Source organism: Glycine max, chromosome 10 (assembly GCF_000004515.6).
Source record: "Glycine max cultivar Williams 82 chromosome 10, Glycine_max_v4.0, whole genome shotgun sequence".
Classification (NCBI taxonomy): Eukaryota; Viridiplantae; Streptophyta; class Magnoliopsida; order Fabales; family Fabaceae; genus Glycine; species Glycine max.
Genome location: NC_038246.2, coordinates 38511856 through 38529975, shown reverse-complemented (window position 1 = coordinate 38529975; position 18120 = coordinate 38511856). Strand labels below are relative to the sequence as shown.

Below are 18120 nucleotides of genomic sequence, written 5' to 3'. Positions count from 1 at the left end.
TTTATTACACACCTTTCGATATTGAAATATATGCATCCTGAGTCCAACTGCATGACCTGTAGTTCTTTACTGATTCTGATTCACATGTGATCGTGATCCATATAGTATGATAGTCCACTTCTATGTATGAAAGCTACTCAACCAAATATTTTGATATCTCATTTGCGTTGTACGATGCAAACTTAGTCAATAGAGTTTTATGAAATATGATTCTATGAATGTAATATTAATATAAGATTGACAAATCATATAAGGTCTAAAGGCGAATTGTAAGTTTCGTAAAAAGAAATTATTAAATAAAAGCACATGCGATGTATTCCCAAGCAGTCCCGATTTTTTATTCTTTGGTGTCTTCTTCATAACAAGAAACATTTTCAGCATGACGTCTTAACTACTTGCGTTTTTTTTTTTTTTTTTGCCAATTTCACCCTCACATAAATCTCCTCGATAGAAAACAAGTATAGAAGCTTGCTATAACTGGCGGAGCATGGGATGCTAAGACAAATGACATATTGGAAAAATGAACCTTAAAATAAGATAGTTCATAAATGGTGCTTTCACGTATATCTTGTTGGTTGTACTACTTGTAGAGGATATAATTCATAAACGTCTGTCGATTTTATTAGTCGTACTAAACTATATTTCTTTTGGTACCAATTGCACTAAAATATATTATAAACTAATCATTTTTTTATATTCTTTTCTTATAACAAATGAATCTAGTTAAATTTGTTAAACATCATTTGTAAATTATTATAAATTTTTTTATATTATTTTTTATTTTTATGGATAAATAAAAATATTCTTTTGTCTTGCTAGTTGTAAATTCCTTGATACCAATCAGATGTTGATTTCAAATAATACTGAACACGATCCTTTTAAGTAAGATATAAGATTTTTGTGCATAGAAAAATATAATTAGAATGAAAGATATATAAGGATAAATGCATTAGAGTTGTTAAGTAATCAACAAAATATATATATATATATATATATATATATATATATATATATATATATATATATATATATATATATATACTCGATAGCGAAATTTTGTAAAATCAAAATAATAAAATTATTCGAGTAAAAAAACAGAGAAATAGCTTCTTTCTAGTGAAAATTAAAGAGACCAAAAACTTTTGTATGCATACTTTTGACACATTGTACTTTGCCTAACAGTATATACATTAGGTACAAATTAAAATTATTTCTGAACCGCAATAGCATTACAAATCAGCAACTCACCTGAAGTTTGATGATCAGTTGATCAATAAATTAGATTTTTTTACCCATTTACACCTTCTTTCTCCATAATATTTCTAAAGTACATTACTTTGTATTTTATTTCCCAAAATACATGAGTTTTGAGCTTCTTTGAGAAGTCAGGATTTGTCACCCCAACTTTTGTTGATTTTAATTATTTTTTATAATTTACATTTTATTTTTATTATTAAATTTGTTTTAATTTAAATTATTAAAATAATTTAAATATTATATTATATAAAAATATTTTTAATTGATTTTAAAAATAATTTTTTATTAAAATAATTTTTATTTGTTTATGAAAATAATGTTATTAAGTATAATTATTTTTTTTATATTATTTAATTTGTACAAGACTTAATTGATAATAAATTTTGTTCGATAATATTTAATTTATATAAAACTTTTGGAGAAATTAAAACTCTCAAATAACAATTGAAAATAATAAAATGAATTTGAAACATAATAAATAAAACATAATAAAACAAAAACAACTCAATGTAATAACAATAACAATTTAAACATGAAAATGAAAAAAGTAATCTTAGTTTGAAAGATGTTGTGCAGTGAACATGTCTTCTTGCAATAGTTGGATTATTGGTTTGTTAAAAATAGCTAAAATTATATTGGACAAAAACGCTTCCAATAGTTGGATTCTATTAGCACCTTTAACACATCTTTATTGGTTATCAACTCTATTATTTGATACTTGGTTAATTTTTCTGAATATTTTGTATGTCATGGCTGTCAAAAGAACAATTGTCTGACCAATTGTGATTCATGAATTTCATAAAGGGAATCCCTATAGGCGCAACTTCTTGATGACATCCTTGAGTTTTTCGATGCTACATCCTGAAGGAATTTGAAATCTTATTGGATTTATTCCAGTGAAGGAGTAACCTGAAAAATCGCATTGTCATGGTATTTTCCACTTGCCGTTGTAATAAAAAAATGTATCATGAGTAGGAGTGATGGTGTGTTAAAGTAGGTTGAATATACCATCGAGTGTTCTATTGATGATACATAATAATTCTATAGGGCCAACACATGAGTATTACTCATTGCACATTAACATTGTGCAAACATCATCATCATTTTCCAATTGTAGAGAATGAAAAAAAGATTGCTTACTTGCAACTATGGATGGTTGTCGATAGTAGATTTTATCCATAAATTGGTCATTGGTTAGTCTAAGGGTGTTGTGAATTCTACTGTTCAATGGATCAAAAGAACAATTTTCAAGAACTCGCATCGGTATTGGAGTAGGACATTGAAAATAAGCACTAGTTTGGTTGTGAATGATTGATCCATTTGGAAAAATGAATGTTAATCTCGAGTTGGAAATGATCTGAGTGCTTGTTTCTCCTAAGAATGTCATAGTATTGAGATTGAATATGGTTTGTGAAGGTATGTTATGCGCAAGTGTGTGACTATATTGAGGGTATTTTGTGTTATTTATAGTTGTTTGAAGCTTTGCCCCGTTGATGTTTATGGACACATGTCATTATTGTAATTTCGCTTTATCGATATAGTGCATAATACTGTGATTTTACCCTACTACTTAGTGCACCAGACCATCCATTATCACTTTGAGAATTGAATGCAAATTGTGAGTTGTCAAATCAATGTCAGTTTTGTTGGTGAAACATCTATTATTTTTTCAAAGACTTGGGTAAATTATAAAGTATTATCGATTTCGATTGTGATATTACCCTACTACTTGGTGCACCAGACCACCCATTATCACTTTGAAAATTGAATGCAATTTATGAGTTGTCAAATCAAGGTCAATTTTGTTGGTGAAAACATCTATTGTTTTTTTTTAGAAACTTGGGTAAATTAGAAAATGTTGTCAATTTCGACTTTGATTTTACTATACTACTTGGTGCACCAGACCGCCCATTATCACTTTGAGACTTGAATTTAAATTATGAGTTATCAAATCAATGTCAGTTTTGTTGATGAAACATATATTATTTTTTCAGAGACATGTGTAAATTGTAAAGTGTTGTCAATTTTGAATTTGATTTTACTCTACTACGTTGTGCTTCAAACGTCCATTAATATTATTTTCAAACTTGAATTTAAATTGTGAGTTGTCAATTCAATGTCAGTTTTTTTTGTAAATAATAGATAGTTGAGTTGTCATTTTTTTTTACCAAATTGTCAACATAAACTGAAACAAATGATTTATTTCATTAGTTAAATTAAGTACTACAAATAACAAACACGAAATGAAGTAGGCAATGTAAACTCACAATGGCTTAATGTTAAAGCACTGAACACCAACATGGCACACCATTGGATAATCTCAAAGCGGTAACAACACACGTATCATCCCCAGATTACCAACTTCGTTTGAATATTGGTTCGTGGGAAGGAGACATGTTGTATCCTCTCGGTCCGGAAGAGGAGTCACTATCACTACCATAGTTTTTGACCCAACAACTCTCGTATTCATATAACAGGTCGTCAACATTGGAGGTTGAGTCATGTTGGTTGTTTTGTGGGTTATTGTTGTCACAAATTGTGGCAAATAACTCCACAAATGGTAATGTTGGATTGTTGTAAAAAATGTTGAACATTTGTCAAACGTCAACTTCATCTCCCAGAATAAAAGATGTATATATATATGGTTGTCCTGGCTCAAATATGGGGCATCGAAAGCAGAATTCTTTGATATGTTGGTGTGGTTCAATGTTTATTTTTTGGTGAGCAAGTTCAAGCAATTGAGTAAGAGTTATAGCCTTGTTGACCATGAAATTTTTTGTGTTGTTACTAATGAAGGTGGTGACCTCATTAGTGTTGCAGATTTTACTATTGTTGTAAACATAAACATATGCAGTTAGGTGATACATTGTTGTAGGGGTTGAGGTGAATATTTGAAAGTTCTACGAATGTCTTCAACTGGTATTGGTATTTATCAATTTTTTCAATTGCAAGCAGGTATCCACTATTTACTCACATGCACAGGTAAATGACATGTGAGCATGTGGGAAACATACTTTTTTTTTTATTTTTTACTCTTAATTTGAGGTCTTTCTTGATGAAACCGTTACATCATATATTTATTTTTGGATTCTTTGACATGAGAACTATGAAATAAAGCTCTCATAGAAGTTTTTAATATATTGGACATAAATTTAAAAATTTGCATAAGATGACCACTTAAACATTGTTTTAAGGGTGGGAAACATATTTTTTTTTTATTTCTTACTCTTAATTTGAGGTCTTTCTTGATGAAACCATTACACGATATATTTTTTTTGGATTCTTTGACGTGAGGACTATGAAATAAAGTTCCCACGGAAGTTTTTAATGTATTGGACATAAATTTATAAAATTGCATAAGATGACCACTTAAACATTGTTTTAAGGGTGGAAAACATACTTTTTTTCGATTTTTTACTCTTAATTTGAGGTCTTTCTTGAGGAAACCATTACACCATATATTTGTTTTTGGATTCTTTGACACGAGGACTATGAAATAAAGTTCCCACGGAAGTTTTTAATGTATTCGACATAAATTTAAAAATTTGCATAAGATGATCACTTAAACATTGTTTCAAGGGTGAGAAACATACTTTTTTTTATTTTACTCTTAATTTGAGGTCTTTCTTGATGAAACCGCTACACGATATTTTTTTTTGGATTCTTTGACGTGAGGATTATGAATTAAAGATCCCATGAAAGTTTTTAATGTATTGAACATAAATTTAAAAATTTTCATAAGATGACCACTTAAACATTATTTTAAGGGTGGGGAACATTTTTTTTTTATTTCTTACCCTTAATTTCAGGTATTTTTTTATGAAATTGTTACACAATATTTTTTTTTATTATTTGATGTTAGGACTATGAAATAAAGTTCCCATAAAATTTTTTAATGTACTGGACATAAATTTAAAAAATTTCATAAGACGACCACTTAAATATTGTTTTAAGGGTGAGAAACATATTTTCTTTTATTTCTTACTCTTAATTTCAGGTTTTTTTATGAAACTTTTACACGATATATTTTTTCTTTATTCTTTGACGTGAGGACCATGGAATAAAGTTTCTACGAAAGTTTTTAATGTATTGAACATAAATTTAAAAAATTACATAAGGTGACCACTTAAACATGATTCTAAGGGTGAGAAACATACTCTTTTTTTTAATTTTTTCTCTTAATTTGAGGTCTTTCTTGATGAAACCGTTACACGATATTTTTTTTGGATTCTTTGATGTAAGGACTATGAAATAAAGTTCCCACAGAAGTTTTTAATGTATTGGACATAAATTTAAAAAAATTTCATAAGATGACCACTTACACATTATTTCAAGGGTGGGAAACATACTTTTTTTTCCTCTTAATTTGAGGTATTTTTTGATGAAACCATTACAGGATATATATTTTTTATTCTTTGACGTGAGGACTATAAAACAAAGTTCCCATAGAAGTTTTTAATGTATTGGACATAAATTTAAAAAATTGCATAAGATGACCACTTAAACATTGTTTTAAGGGTGGGAAACATTTTTTTTTAATTTTTTACTCTTAATTTGAGGTATTTTTTTATGAAACCATTATAGGGGTAGTTAAACATAGTTGATCCCATTATCACAATATTTTATACTTCAATGACCAAGACGATGATCAATCCCACAGGGTGGTGGACGTCGATTACGTCGTGGATTTCTTCTTTCCTGTAGACTGGTTCTCCCACGTGATGATGATGTTGTTGTTCTGTGTCAGTGTATTTAGTGTGGATTGTTGCAGCTGAAGAACTTTGTTCTTGTTCTCCAAATGAATATGGTGCATCGAACTGTTGTAAAGAAGTTAAATATGATGTCATAGAATTTGGTGTATTCAAATAGACACCAAATAAATTGGTCATCCATTCATGGCTAGTTGTGCTGACTGACTCACCAGTCTGGCCAAAAGTTTGATGAACAAGTGAAATAGTAAAATACATTGAATGAGGATTTGGAATTTCAAAATGTGTTTGTTCAACACTTGTCCCTGCAACATTATGGGTAATTGTTGTGCATGAATCATTTAGTTGTTGTGCAACAGACAAGAACAAAATAATGTTTTTTCTATATCATTACATGTACTCTAGTGTATGTGTCACTATTCCTTCAACCCATTGTCCAGTTAAAACATCATTACGTTTGTTTTTTCATATATTAATCCACTTCGCATGATATTCCATCTAGTCACTATAATGATTGTCTTGCATGTCAACTTGGTGAAGTCGATCAAGATTTATGGGATCAACAGGGATATCTTGTTGTAGTCCAAATTGTAGCTTGACCCGATTTGTTTGATATCATTCCATAATCAGAAAACAAATAATTGCAGTACATGCAGACAAAATCTCCCTGTCTATATATGCATTTCTTAGTGGGTGTTCTTCAAATCCTCTATATGGGACCCAAGAAAATTGAAATATATGCTAATAATGCAACATCAGTAAATGTTAATATGTACATATTGATGGTGCAGTTCATGATATTATTATACCTCATGGCTCTTCATATGATCTATACGAGATCTATATCCGACCAAGTCACCATGAGGTGTGGCCCTTTATTCTAATATATCACCACTCCATCTGAAATGTAAAAGAAACAAAATCAATATTCATTGTAATGTTATAATACGCGTCATTGAAATTAAAAATTTAGATTTCACTATATGTAAATAATCTTTTAGCGAGTGGATAAGTTGTTTCGGGTCGTGGGACTCTTGGTGCAATAGAAGGCATGCAGTACCAAGCCCATGATTGCAATAGTATGGCACAACCATCCATAACTCTACCAACCTCCGATGATGCCCAACATAGTTCTCTATATAGGTTTGTTAGACAAGTAGAACCCCAACTATATTTTTTTATGTTGTTCGAATCACGTAATAGGTTCAAATACATTAGATGAACTCTATTTCCATATTTATCAGGAATTAAAGCACCACCAATCATGTATATTATGTAAGTTCTACACCTGCATTGTAGTTGGTGTATTATTGGTTCTTCAGGCAATGGTGCACGCAAGATGCTAACATGTTAGCTTCAATGCATCTCCCTTACATGTATTTTCTGGAGGGACTTCTCCTAGTAACTCATCGTATAACTTATCCCAACGTAAGAAGTTAGGTCCAATCACAACACAACCATCGACTCTAATGCCTAGATGCAGTGCAAAATCTTCAAGTATGATGGTGCACTTACCCCATGACAGGTGAAAGGTGTGTGGTTCAGGCCTCCATCGTTCAACCAATGGAGTGATCAATGCAAGATCAATTTTGCACTGTTTGATTAGGGCAATATGTTGGAATCCGGTAGACAATAATAATGATATAATTTGTGGTTCTGGTTCAGGCATTGTATGATAATATGAAGTGATTAAGTCGTCAATCGTGGTACGTGAATGGTGAACGTGTTGATGATGCAATAAAGGTCTATGAGTCATGACAATGATGTTAAATGGTAAACCGAATACAAATGATATAAAATTTGAAGTTGGGTGATGAAAATGTGGTATTGACATGCACCTGCCATCTATTTGTCATATAATCTGTGTTGAGATTCCAAAGCACATTTACACTTTATCTCATTGTAAGGTCTTGAGATTCCAAAGCACATTTATAATTTGTCTCATTCTAATGCCTCGAGATTCAAAAGCACGTTAACTCGATTGCGCTAGTGTCACACATCGAGATTCCAATTCACGTGAACCATGGACCCGTGATTGATTGTATATATAAATGCACCATATCATCAAAGACTTTGCATAGTTGCATTAAATCGAATTGTGAGAGTAAACAGGTTGAGCAAGCAAAATGAGGTCAGAGCCAATTTGTGCGTACGTTTATATCAATGGTGAAATCATTTAGAGTTCAAGTGCAAATGCAGTTTTCAGAGGTGATAAGACAAAATCGTTACTGTTGAATCCAACAATGGCACTGCCAAACATAATCACCACAATATAGTCATCAATTAGACATAATGATGTTACACCTATAATTACTGCACTTTGGTATCGTTGTCCTGTATATGAATTCAATGGTTAAGTTCAATAGAGGGCAATTCAAATTATTGACGAAGAAGGTGTTTTGTGCATGTTTCATACATTTGTGAATATGACAAGTGTAATATGTATGGAACTTAAAGTTGATGTTCATAATTTATTATCACATACTCAAGTTAATGATCTAAGTTGGGCCGAGATAGAACAGAAGCTACACAATTCCCTGAAATTAGAATGAATAATTTAACATATTTTATTGCTGTATTACATTTAAGTTTTTCTCAGTCTTTGTGTATTTGTAGTTGTTCGATGCTTTAAAGTTGTTATTTTCAATTTACTTCAATAATAATAGCCTACACATGCATGATTTCAGAGATGCAGAACAGTGTGGTACCTAACTCTCACATGCACTGACAACCCCATTAACGTGTGGTGTTGCACACTATTTACTCACATGTGTATGTTTACCGCATTGACGTGATTGTCAACAATCCACGTGGGCTCGACGTGCAATACGGAACACTGTGGTCAACACTCATGATGCAATGGACAGTCTGTCATGTACATTAATGTGTGGTGTTACACACTGTTCACTCGCATGCGAATGTTTACCACATTAACGTGGTTCTCAACAATCCGCATGGCCTCGGCACATGATGTGGAACACTGCAATCAACACTCATGATGCAAGAGATAGTCTGCCATGTACATTAATGTGTAGTGTTGCACCTTGTTCACTTACATGCGAATGTTTACCGCATTAATGTGGTTCTCAACAATCCGCGTGCAAAGGGTTATCTGATTTCAACTCGCATTCTTACTGAGATGATGAACGAAGAAGAAAATGAACAGAAAAGTACAAAAAAATGTGAAATTTTCCAGCAACAAAGCCATAACAGAAACAATTATCCTAACATATTTTCATCTTTCGTCTTCCATTAGACAAATGTTAGTGTTTAAGTAGTTTATTTATAATGTAATGAAATATTCTTTTATAAATAAATTGTTAAACAAAAAGTATTATCATTTGAAAAAAGATTTAATGACAAACAAACAAATTATATTTAATAAAATAATAATATTAAAAATTTTAATTTTTTATTAAAGCAAAAATAATATTAAAAAATCAGATTTTTTTTAAAAATAAAATATTAACTTAAAAAAAGTCTTATATAAATTAAATAATATAAGAAAAATAATTAAACCTAATAAAATCAATTTCTTAAATAAATTTAAATTATTTTAATAATTTAAATTAAAACATACATTAAAAAAAAATTAAAACCAACGTTCAGAAGTCGGGATAACAAATCCCGACTTCTCAAAGAAGCTCAAAACTCATGTATTTTGGAAAATAAAATACAAAGTAGCGTACTTTAGAAATATTATAAAGAGAGAAGGTATAAATGGTTAAAAAAACCAATAAATTATATTCTGAGTCACTCACGTCACGTGTATTATTAATAAATACTATATCAATATTAATGTTTTGCAATTGCACCCCAGAAATTTATCAGACTAGGTGGGAGTCACAGAGAGTTGACAATTTCATTAAATAAGGTATAATATATAAATAAATAGTGTCTCCAATCAGATTGATGATTTATTCTACTACGGACTCGCCTCACATGCACTAAAGTTAAAGATGTGGTGGACGGTCCATTAAAAGTTCACTCAATCGAGGGATTTTCTTCTGCACTTAGTGTTTTTTTTAATATATCATTAATTTTTTCTTTAATTTTAACATTATCCTTGTGTAATTGATAATCTGTATCAGACTTACCGATTAATAACCGTATGAAACTTACAGATTGTTTACAATTTATATGAAACATATGGATTACGATTTGATCATACGAATTACGTTCTAATCAACTGAGTTAATAGGTTAATTATGTTAAAAATAATTAATGTCATCATATATAATACTAAAATTTCTAATACATATTTAATACACATATAAATTTACATAATAAATTTTGTAACAATTAATTTTAATTTAATAATGTATTTTTTTTACATATATAAATTTTAAATAAAAAGCATAAGTTTAAATAAAAATCATAAATTTAATAAAAATTTATATATGTAAAAAAATATATTTTTAGATGAAAATTAATTATTACAAAACTAATTATGTAAACTTATATGTATTAAATACACATTAGAAATTTTAGTGTTATATATAACAACATTAATTATTTTTAACATAATTAACATGTTAGTTCATAGGTTTGAGACTTACAATGAATCATTAGTTTTAAATTATTTTATAAAATATATTTTTAATATAATATTGATGATACAAATCTGTATGATTTGTATGAATTTTTAATTTTTTCTTTTCATACGAGGAAATATGTTGGATGTAGAAAAAAAATTCCCATAATTAAACAGAGTAACCAGGAAAAAAAAACAAGGACAAACTGTTGACCAGGTAATTTTGTGGTAGACGGGTTATTACTTTATTTTCCTTCCAATGGAACAACAAATTTGAACTTTTTATTTAATGCAATAAAATATATTTTAATATTTATTTTCATTGTTAAAATTGTGTTCAAATTGGCATAAATAAGATATTTATGTTTTCTGTTAAAACTTTATTTTTTTACATGTCACAATAAAAAATAATAATATTAAAAGATTTATAATAATTCATTTATCATATTTAATCTAATGAATTAAATTCTGTTGTGGTTAAAACTACATTTTGTGTTTATCGCAATCATGTTTGTCCCGTAAGGATTTGATGAGTTATAAAAGACAGGTTTGGCTACGTTTTGGTGTCATTAGCTGATTTTATGCATTATCTTTCCATTAGTTAATGTAAAAAAAATACTTAACTTTTTAAGAAATAATATATTTCTTGTGTTGAGAATTTGATTTATAATGGTACTGATAAGTATTATTCAATGAAAATAAAAAAAAAATATTCTCCAAACTTACCTGAATGCTTTTACCTAAGAACTACCCTGTAGATAAATGACCGGGCAGGTAAATAATAAAAAATTAGAACAAATAGTCATTTTTATTTATTTTATAAAATGTTACACTAATAAATCTATCCCTGAAAAATTAAAAAATAAAATTTAATTTTTGAAAGAGTAAAAAGTATACCAAATTAATCTCACCGTTAATTTTTGTCCGTTGGAAAATAAAAAAAATGACCCATAACATCTATGTGAGTCTTTTTGTTTTGTATGAATAAGTTTAAAACATCTTATTTTTTAGATGATTTCTCTAGAAGAGCAATATTATAATATTATATGTTTTTTTTAGTTACTTCATTCTCTATTTCTATTTAATAGAATCTTTAGGAAAAGCATAAAATTTTCGTCGAGCTAAAAAAATGTAGATGTCTCTAGTAAACTAAAATAATCATTTAATAGTTATTTTGCTTCAATTTCTGCTATACAAAAAAAAAATGAAAGATTTAGTTATAATCCTGTTGATACATTTGAGTAATTAAACATTTTACAATTAATAAACTAAATTTATTGTTATAACTGACATTTTTTACAAAAATGGACCCATGACCACAAGCTAGTCCGTAAATATATTCTCGAAAAAAAAAGGATATAGGGTGTCCCGATGTCGAGATCTATGGAGTTCTAAATATGCTCGAGATTCCTACATTTAACATTACAAAAGTCTATTTGGTCAAACAAAGAATCAAATATTCATTGGATTATCAAATGATACATAGTGCGATATGATCAAAACAGAGAATTATAGGTATATGTATATATACCTAAAGTTAGGAAACTCACCTATATGACACACAAAAACATAAAATTGTCATGGAATTGACGTTCACGTGAATATAAAAACTAAAGTTATTGATAAATATGTTTCTAATTTAACAACTTATTGACATTTTGTTCTTCAAGTATACAACTTAATGAAAAATATATTCACGAAATAAGTAAACCTAATTAGTTAATATCAATAACAAGATATATGCACTAACAACATATTAAACTTAGAAGTCTATGATTTTGTTATTGTAAATATTTACTATAATGTATTGTAATTATAATTATATTTATAATGTCAACTTATCACAAGGTAATCAAGACTCAAGAGGAGGCAAGATATGAGTATGTTTTCAAATAAAAAATCAATTAGTTAAATCTTAAATGAATTATCCACAAGTAGAAGAAAACTAACATGAAATATCTAGCAATCAAAATTATGATGCTTTATAATTATTTTGTCAGTTAGTCACCACTTATATAATTATAATAGATGTCAAAGTAAAAAATGATAGATTATCCTTTCAGGTTATGCAATAACGAAATTAAAAACTTTTAAGTCTAATGTGTTGTTGGTGCATGTATTTTGTTGTTATCGATGTCAACTAATTAGGTTTATATATTTTGTGAATATATTTGTCACTAAGTTGTATAATTGAAGGATGAAAATATTAATAAATTATTAAATTTGAAGACGTATTTGTCGGCAATTGTAGTTTATATATCCAAGTGAACATTATGTTGTGACATTTTCATCTTGCATCTTATGTGTTACGTATGTCAGTTCAGTTCAAATTTGTTTCACTTTTTACACTTTTAAGAATTAAATTTTATATTTTTTTATCTTTCAGAGAATGATTTATCAGTATTATACACTTTTATAGACAAAAATAATTATTTATCCAATAAATTATCACCTTGCTTTTATACATTAAGTTTTTTTTTGTTACCACTAGTAGTATCTTTTACAACTAAAGATTAATTTCTTTTAAAGTGTAGACATTGTGCAAGTGAAGTTTAACTTTTTTTTTCATACATTCTTGAGATTTTTTTTATAATTTATTTAACATGACAAAACACTTCATGTACTCCTTATTACAATTTATAGGTCGTCTTTTAAAAGCTCCAGCCAAAAGTTAGGAAGTGTCTGGTTTAAAGGAATAGAAAATGTGGGAACGTGCAAAAAGATAAAATAAGCTGAAAATTTTAAATTAAAACAGAGTATATAAATATGAAATTCACACTATTTTTTTAAATTTTTATTTCAAATACACCCTCGTAAATGTAATCAAACATCGTCATCTTGGTCTATGCAGAAGACCCAAATTCTCCAACATAATAATAATTTTTATTTTAAAGAAGAGCCTGATTGGTTGGTGTCTTTTAAGACGTTAATTAAGAGAGAAGAAATTACTACTGAATAAAAAAAATACTAATAAGGTGTAATTTTTCTGTAGAGGGAAAAAGAATCAAAATCTTTTTATTAGTTCACTCCACCTCTTTGACTGAGCTTTCATTTGTTTTAGCTCCACGAGAACCCCATTCTCCAAGACTTTTCTTTCTTTGTGATCTTTGCAAATTTATACTACCACGCAAATTAATAAATGTTGTCTTCTTCTTCTTTTCTCACAGATCCTTTTTTCCATTCATCGTTTGGACTATCTCCTTTGAGGAATAGAGACAAGACAAGGCAAGAGTGTAAGCATTGTGCAGTGAGTGGTTTTGTTTAATGAGAGAGAGATTGATGAAAATGACTCATAACTCCTCATCTATTTCTTTCCATTTTCAAGGACCCTCTTTCAAAAAGACTTGAGTTTTATGACACACATTGTGTTTTCTGGTTGCAAGAAAGAGACTTGAAAATGGGGTTCTTCTTCAGATGAAGGACTTTGTTTCTTCTTCAGATTTGAGTCTTGAGAGAAAATAACCTTCAAAAGAATCTCATATTTTGTTAGAGCAAAGTTATCAATGGAGATCCAGAAAAAAGGTTTCAAGGGAAGCTTCCTTAGCTTCTTTGACTGGAATGGCAAATCTCAAAAGAAGCTGCTTTGTGACAGGCCTATCTTACCTGGTAATTATTTTGCAGTCTCTCATATATATTTATTGTTCTTATTTGTTAAACTTCTGTCTTGCTTGCTTTGTCCATATATTGTGTACCTTCTTCAATTATTAAGTCCTTGTTTGGATCCTAGTGGGGGAGTTCAAAAGTATTTTTCAATCCCAAAGCTACAAATTTTTCTTCTTCATTTTGTGTCTTGGAAATTCGGGAATATGCATTAAAATTTCAAAATGCACACTCCTATCTTTGTTCCAAACATAACCTAAGTCATGCTATGAAGTGAGTTTGGTGTGCCTATGCTAAACATTTCTGCTACATTAATTGTAGATGTTTCAAAGCAAGGAAAGGAAAACATGGACAGCATGCCAAAGTCACAGGAAAATAGGGTGTGCATTTGTTCAACCTTTCATAGTCTATGACTTATTTATAACCTTTTTTTGTTAATTATTCCTTTCATAATACAGTTTTTTTTGTTGATTGTTACAATTGTTTCAGATAAAAATGGATGACAATGGAGTAAATCCTAGCAATAATGCAAGTTGTGGTTTTGATTGTGCCATATCAATTAATAGTGATGAAGGGTATGGGACTAAAGCCCCAGGGTTAGTAGCCAGACTTATGGGTTTGGATTCGTTGCCAGTTTTAACTGTCTCTGAGCTCTCCTCATCATCCACTTCATTATATGGCTCCAACTCTCTTGGATCTTCTCATTCTCATGATGAGGATGTTCTTCACTCAATGGTTGACTATGGTTGCCCTGTGGATCCCATAAATATGCGACTTAAGCCGGAGAAGTCTTCTTGGGGTGCCATGCAATCAAGGGCTTTGAAAGTGGGAAATCCGTCAATGAAGAGATTTCAGACTGAAATGTTGCCTCCAAAGTCTGCTAAACCCATTCCAGTTTCTCACAACAAACTTTTGTCTCCTATCAAGAGCCCTGCTTTTATGCAACCTAAGCATGCAGCTCATATAATGGAGGCAGCTACCAAAATAATTGAGGCAAGTCCCCAGCCATGTAGGAGGAATAAAATGTCTTCATATGGACCTTCATCTGTTTCATTAAGAATTCTTGATCTGAAAGAGAAATTGGAAGCTGCACAATATGAATCCAAGTTCATGGATACACACACTGCTAACCCTCTGAATGGCAAGCCTAGTGAGAGGAGAAACAATTTATATAAATCCACTTTAAGTTTCAAAGGTTCAAGGCATTCAGTAAAGAACAGTTCTTGTCAGTTGGCAAGCAAAGGAAAATCTGCTTCACTTGCAATGCCATCTAAAACCAATGCTCAGAGCCGTGATGAATTGACTTTGAATGGGAATAGGAGATATATGAGGCAGAAAGAACATAACAATATAAAATCAAACCAGTTGCCCAGGAGCCAGAAGAAACAAATTGCAGACAGGGGCAGGGTAATGCAGCAGAGAGCTTGTACAAGCCAGAATAGAAATGTGCTTGGAAAGAATAATCAAAAGCAGAATAGTGTAACCAACAAAGGTAGTTCAGCTTCAAAGATGGACTCTAATAAGCCAACACAAACTTGGTCTTCAGAAAGTTCTACTGGAGCAAAGAAGACTAAAAAAAAGGTTTCTGTAAATGCCAACATTGAGCCCAAAAGGTTTGGCACAAGGATCACTGATACCATAAAGGAGTTTCCAGTTTCCAAAAGGAAGGGTATTTCCCAAAAGAAAAACTATAGCAGTTGCGATATTCACAATAAGCCAAGAGGTTCTGATAGTGCAGCTAATACTTATGAAAACATGCCCATAAAATGCAATATTACGACTGATGGAAGTATTGACCAGGATGCATTTAGCATGAAAGGAAGCAATGGTGTGATTTCATTTACATTTACATCTCCCTTGAGAAGAAACTTGCCCGAGTTACAGTCCTCTAGCGAGCAAGCGATGGGAACAAGGAACAAAATTGATGTCAATTCTTGTAGTAGTAATGACAAGTTTTATCCTCAAAAGTCATCATTTTCTCCTCCCAGGTTACATGTAATAGATGGTGATGCTTTAAGTGTTCTTTTGGAGAAAAAACTGCAAGAATTGACATCTAGAATTAACCCACCTCAGTGCTCCCTCACGACAGAAGGGTCTTCTACTGGTTTAAGATCTAGTTTGGAAGACAAATTTCGAAGTGTGTTAAGCACCACAGTAAGGGAACAAGACATAAGCTTTTACAATCAATTGGACAGCGTGCATGACAATTGTTCTTCAAGTGATATTGTGGTGCTTAGCATGAATCAGCAACTGCAGGTCTCTCTCATTTCTTCTATACTCTCAGTCTCATCTATTATGTATTTTATTTCATTTTTTATGTAGAACTATTAAATATCAGTATATTATCCTTGGTAACCTTCTGCCATCAATTAGTCAAGGGAATATTTCAAGGTTTTGATAGAGGGAAGGGGGATGAGGGGGGTGCACATTATGCTTCAATTACTAGTTTCCTGGGGATTTGTTTAATATGATCCACACATCAAGTATATAAACAACTTTCATTTCTATTAAGTTATTCTTATTTGCAAGTTTGAATATTTTTAATGTTTGAAGTTTGAACTGGAAATAAGAATATACTCATATTAGCACTAAATCACTCTTCACTTGTGCAGACATCAGAATCAATGGAAGAGCCTAGCTGTCGCAGCAACAGTGAAAGCAAAAATGGAAGTTACTTAGATAGTGCATATGGTAATGTCTTAGTATTTAGTTTCTTTCAACTGCCTGTGAGCATATTTTTATCCAGATCTAAAATCAAAACCTTACAATTTTAATGGTAATGAGTAGCTTTCACTTTTTTTTTTTATAAATCCATAATTGCAAATTTGCATCAAGTTTAGAAGAACCTTGAGGCATGCTCGGGGGTGGGGGTGGGGAGTAAACTCTAGAACTGTCATTGGGCTACATGTGGTAATGAAACCTCGCAGATGTTGCAGAATTATTCTTAATAGGTGGCCAATTTTGCTCAATTATGGAGCATGACAGTTTCAATTTTTTGTGTTATAAGGATATATCTGTTATTTATCAAGTTTAGGTCATGAAAATAATTGTTAAGAATTTTTTGTGGTTCCTCAGCACAACTGCATATGCTCATAAAACATTAATTCCTGTCCATTTTTAATCTCTTTTTAGGCATTACAGTTTATTCTTCCATGCAAGATGAAGAGGTATCTAATTTTTCTCTAATGAATGAATCTATGTCACTCGAAAACGAGGCAGAATGGTCTGAGCAAAGCTCTTCCATAGTGATGGGGGATAACATGGCCAGTGAACAATCAAGTGTAATGTCAAATTCGGCCGAATTTACAAGATCAGCGAGGAACATGGAACTTGAATATGTAAAGGATATATTCAGCAATGCAGAGTTGATGACAGAAGAATTTGTGGTGGGTGAGACAGACAAGATCATAATGCCAAATCTCTTTGACAAGTTGGAGAATAAAGGCCTTGGGGCAGAAAACTATGAAGAGTACTCTAAGATTGAGAGGAGGGCTATATTTGACACTGTGAGTGAGTGCCTAGAACTAAGGTGCAGACAAATTTTTGTTGGAAGCTGCAAAGCATGGCCAAAATGGTTGGCTTCAGTTCAGAGGAAGAACTGTTTAGCAGAAGAGTTTTACAAGGAAATACTGAGCTTTAGAAGTATGGAAGAAGAGGTAGAGGTGGATGAACTTGTCAACAAGGACATGAGCACTGGATGGTGTAAATGGCTTGACTTTGAAATTGAAGCCTTTGAGAAGGGTTCAGAACTTGAATTTGATATCCTAACATGTTTGATTAACGAATTGGTTTCTGATTTATTGCATGTTTAATTCCTTGGTGGCATAAATTAACATTCTTCACAATGTATACATGGATAAAGCAATCACAAGACATGGTAAGATTTGTATTAGTTTTCTATAACTGTAAACAACTGATTCCTTCAAAATTCCCTCTATGCAAATCCATTGGATAGTGATATTTTTTATGTACTAATTGACGGTAGAACTTATCTTAATCGTTAAAAGATCTATTAGTATA

At 30.7% G+C, this 18120-nt stretch overlaps 1 protein-coding gene across 3 annotated transcripts; it reads left to right on the top strand.

Annotated features, from left to right (window-relative positions):
* Nucleotides 1–13551: 13551 nt before the first annotated feature.
* LOC102665160 (uncharacterized) lies at nucleotides 13552–18120 on the top strand. Of its 3 annotated transcripts, none has more exons than XM_006589059.4 (5): nucleotides 13552–14106; nucleotides 14422–14480; nucleotides 14590–16356; nucleotides 16713–16791; nucleotides 17320–18120. In XM_006589059.4, the coding sequence occupies exons 1-5, from the start codon at nucleotides 14004–14006 to the stop codon at nucleotides 17910–17912; spliced, it is 2601 nt and encodes an 866-aa protein (XP_006589122.1). In that variant the 5' UTR covers nucleotides 13552–14003; the 3' UTR covers nucleotides 17913–18120. The 3 variants fall into 3 exon arrangements, with proteins under 3 accessions (XP_006589122.1, XP_006589121.1, XP_014618657.1); XM_006589058.4 differs by having other exon boundaries at nucleotides 17233–18120; XM_014763171.3 differs by lacking the exon at nucleotides 14422–14480 and having other exon boundaries at nucleotides 17233–18120.

Bases quoted from the DNA above. Each gene is read 5' to 3' on its own strand.
- LOC102665160 (XM_006589058.4), top strand. From the start codon at position 14,004: ATGGAGATCCAGAAAAAAGGTTTCAAGGGAAGCTTCCTTAGCTTCTTT. The intron at 14,107-14,421 runs GTAATTATTTTG...CATTAATTGTAG, and splicing joins TGACAGGCCTATCTTACCTG to ATGTTTCAAAGCAAGGAAAG. The intron at 14,481-14,589 runs GTGTGCATTTGT...CAATTGTTTCAG, and splicing joins CAAAGTCACAGGAAAATAGG to ATAAAAATGGATGACAATGG.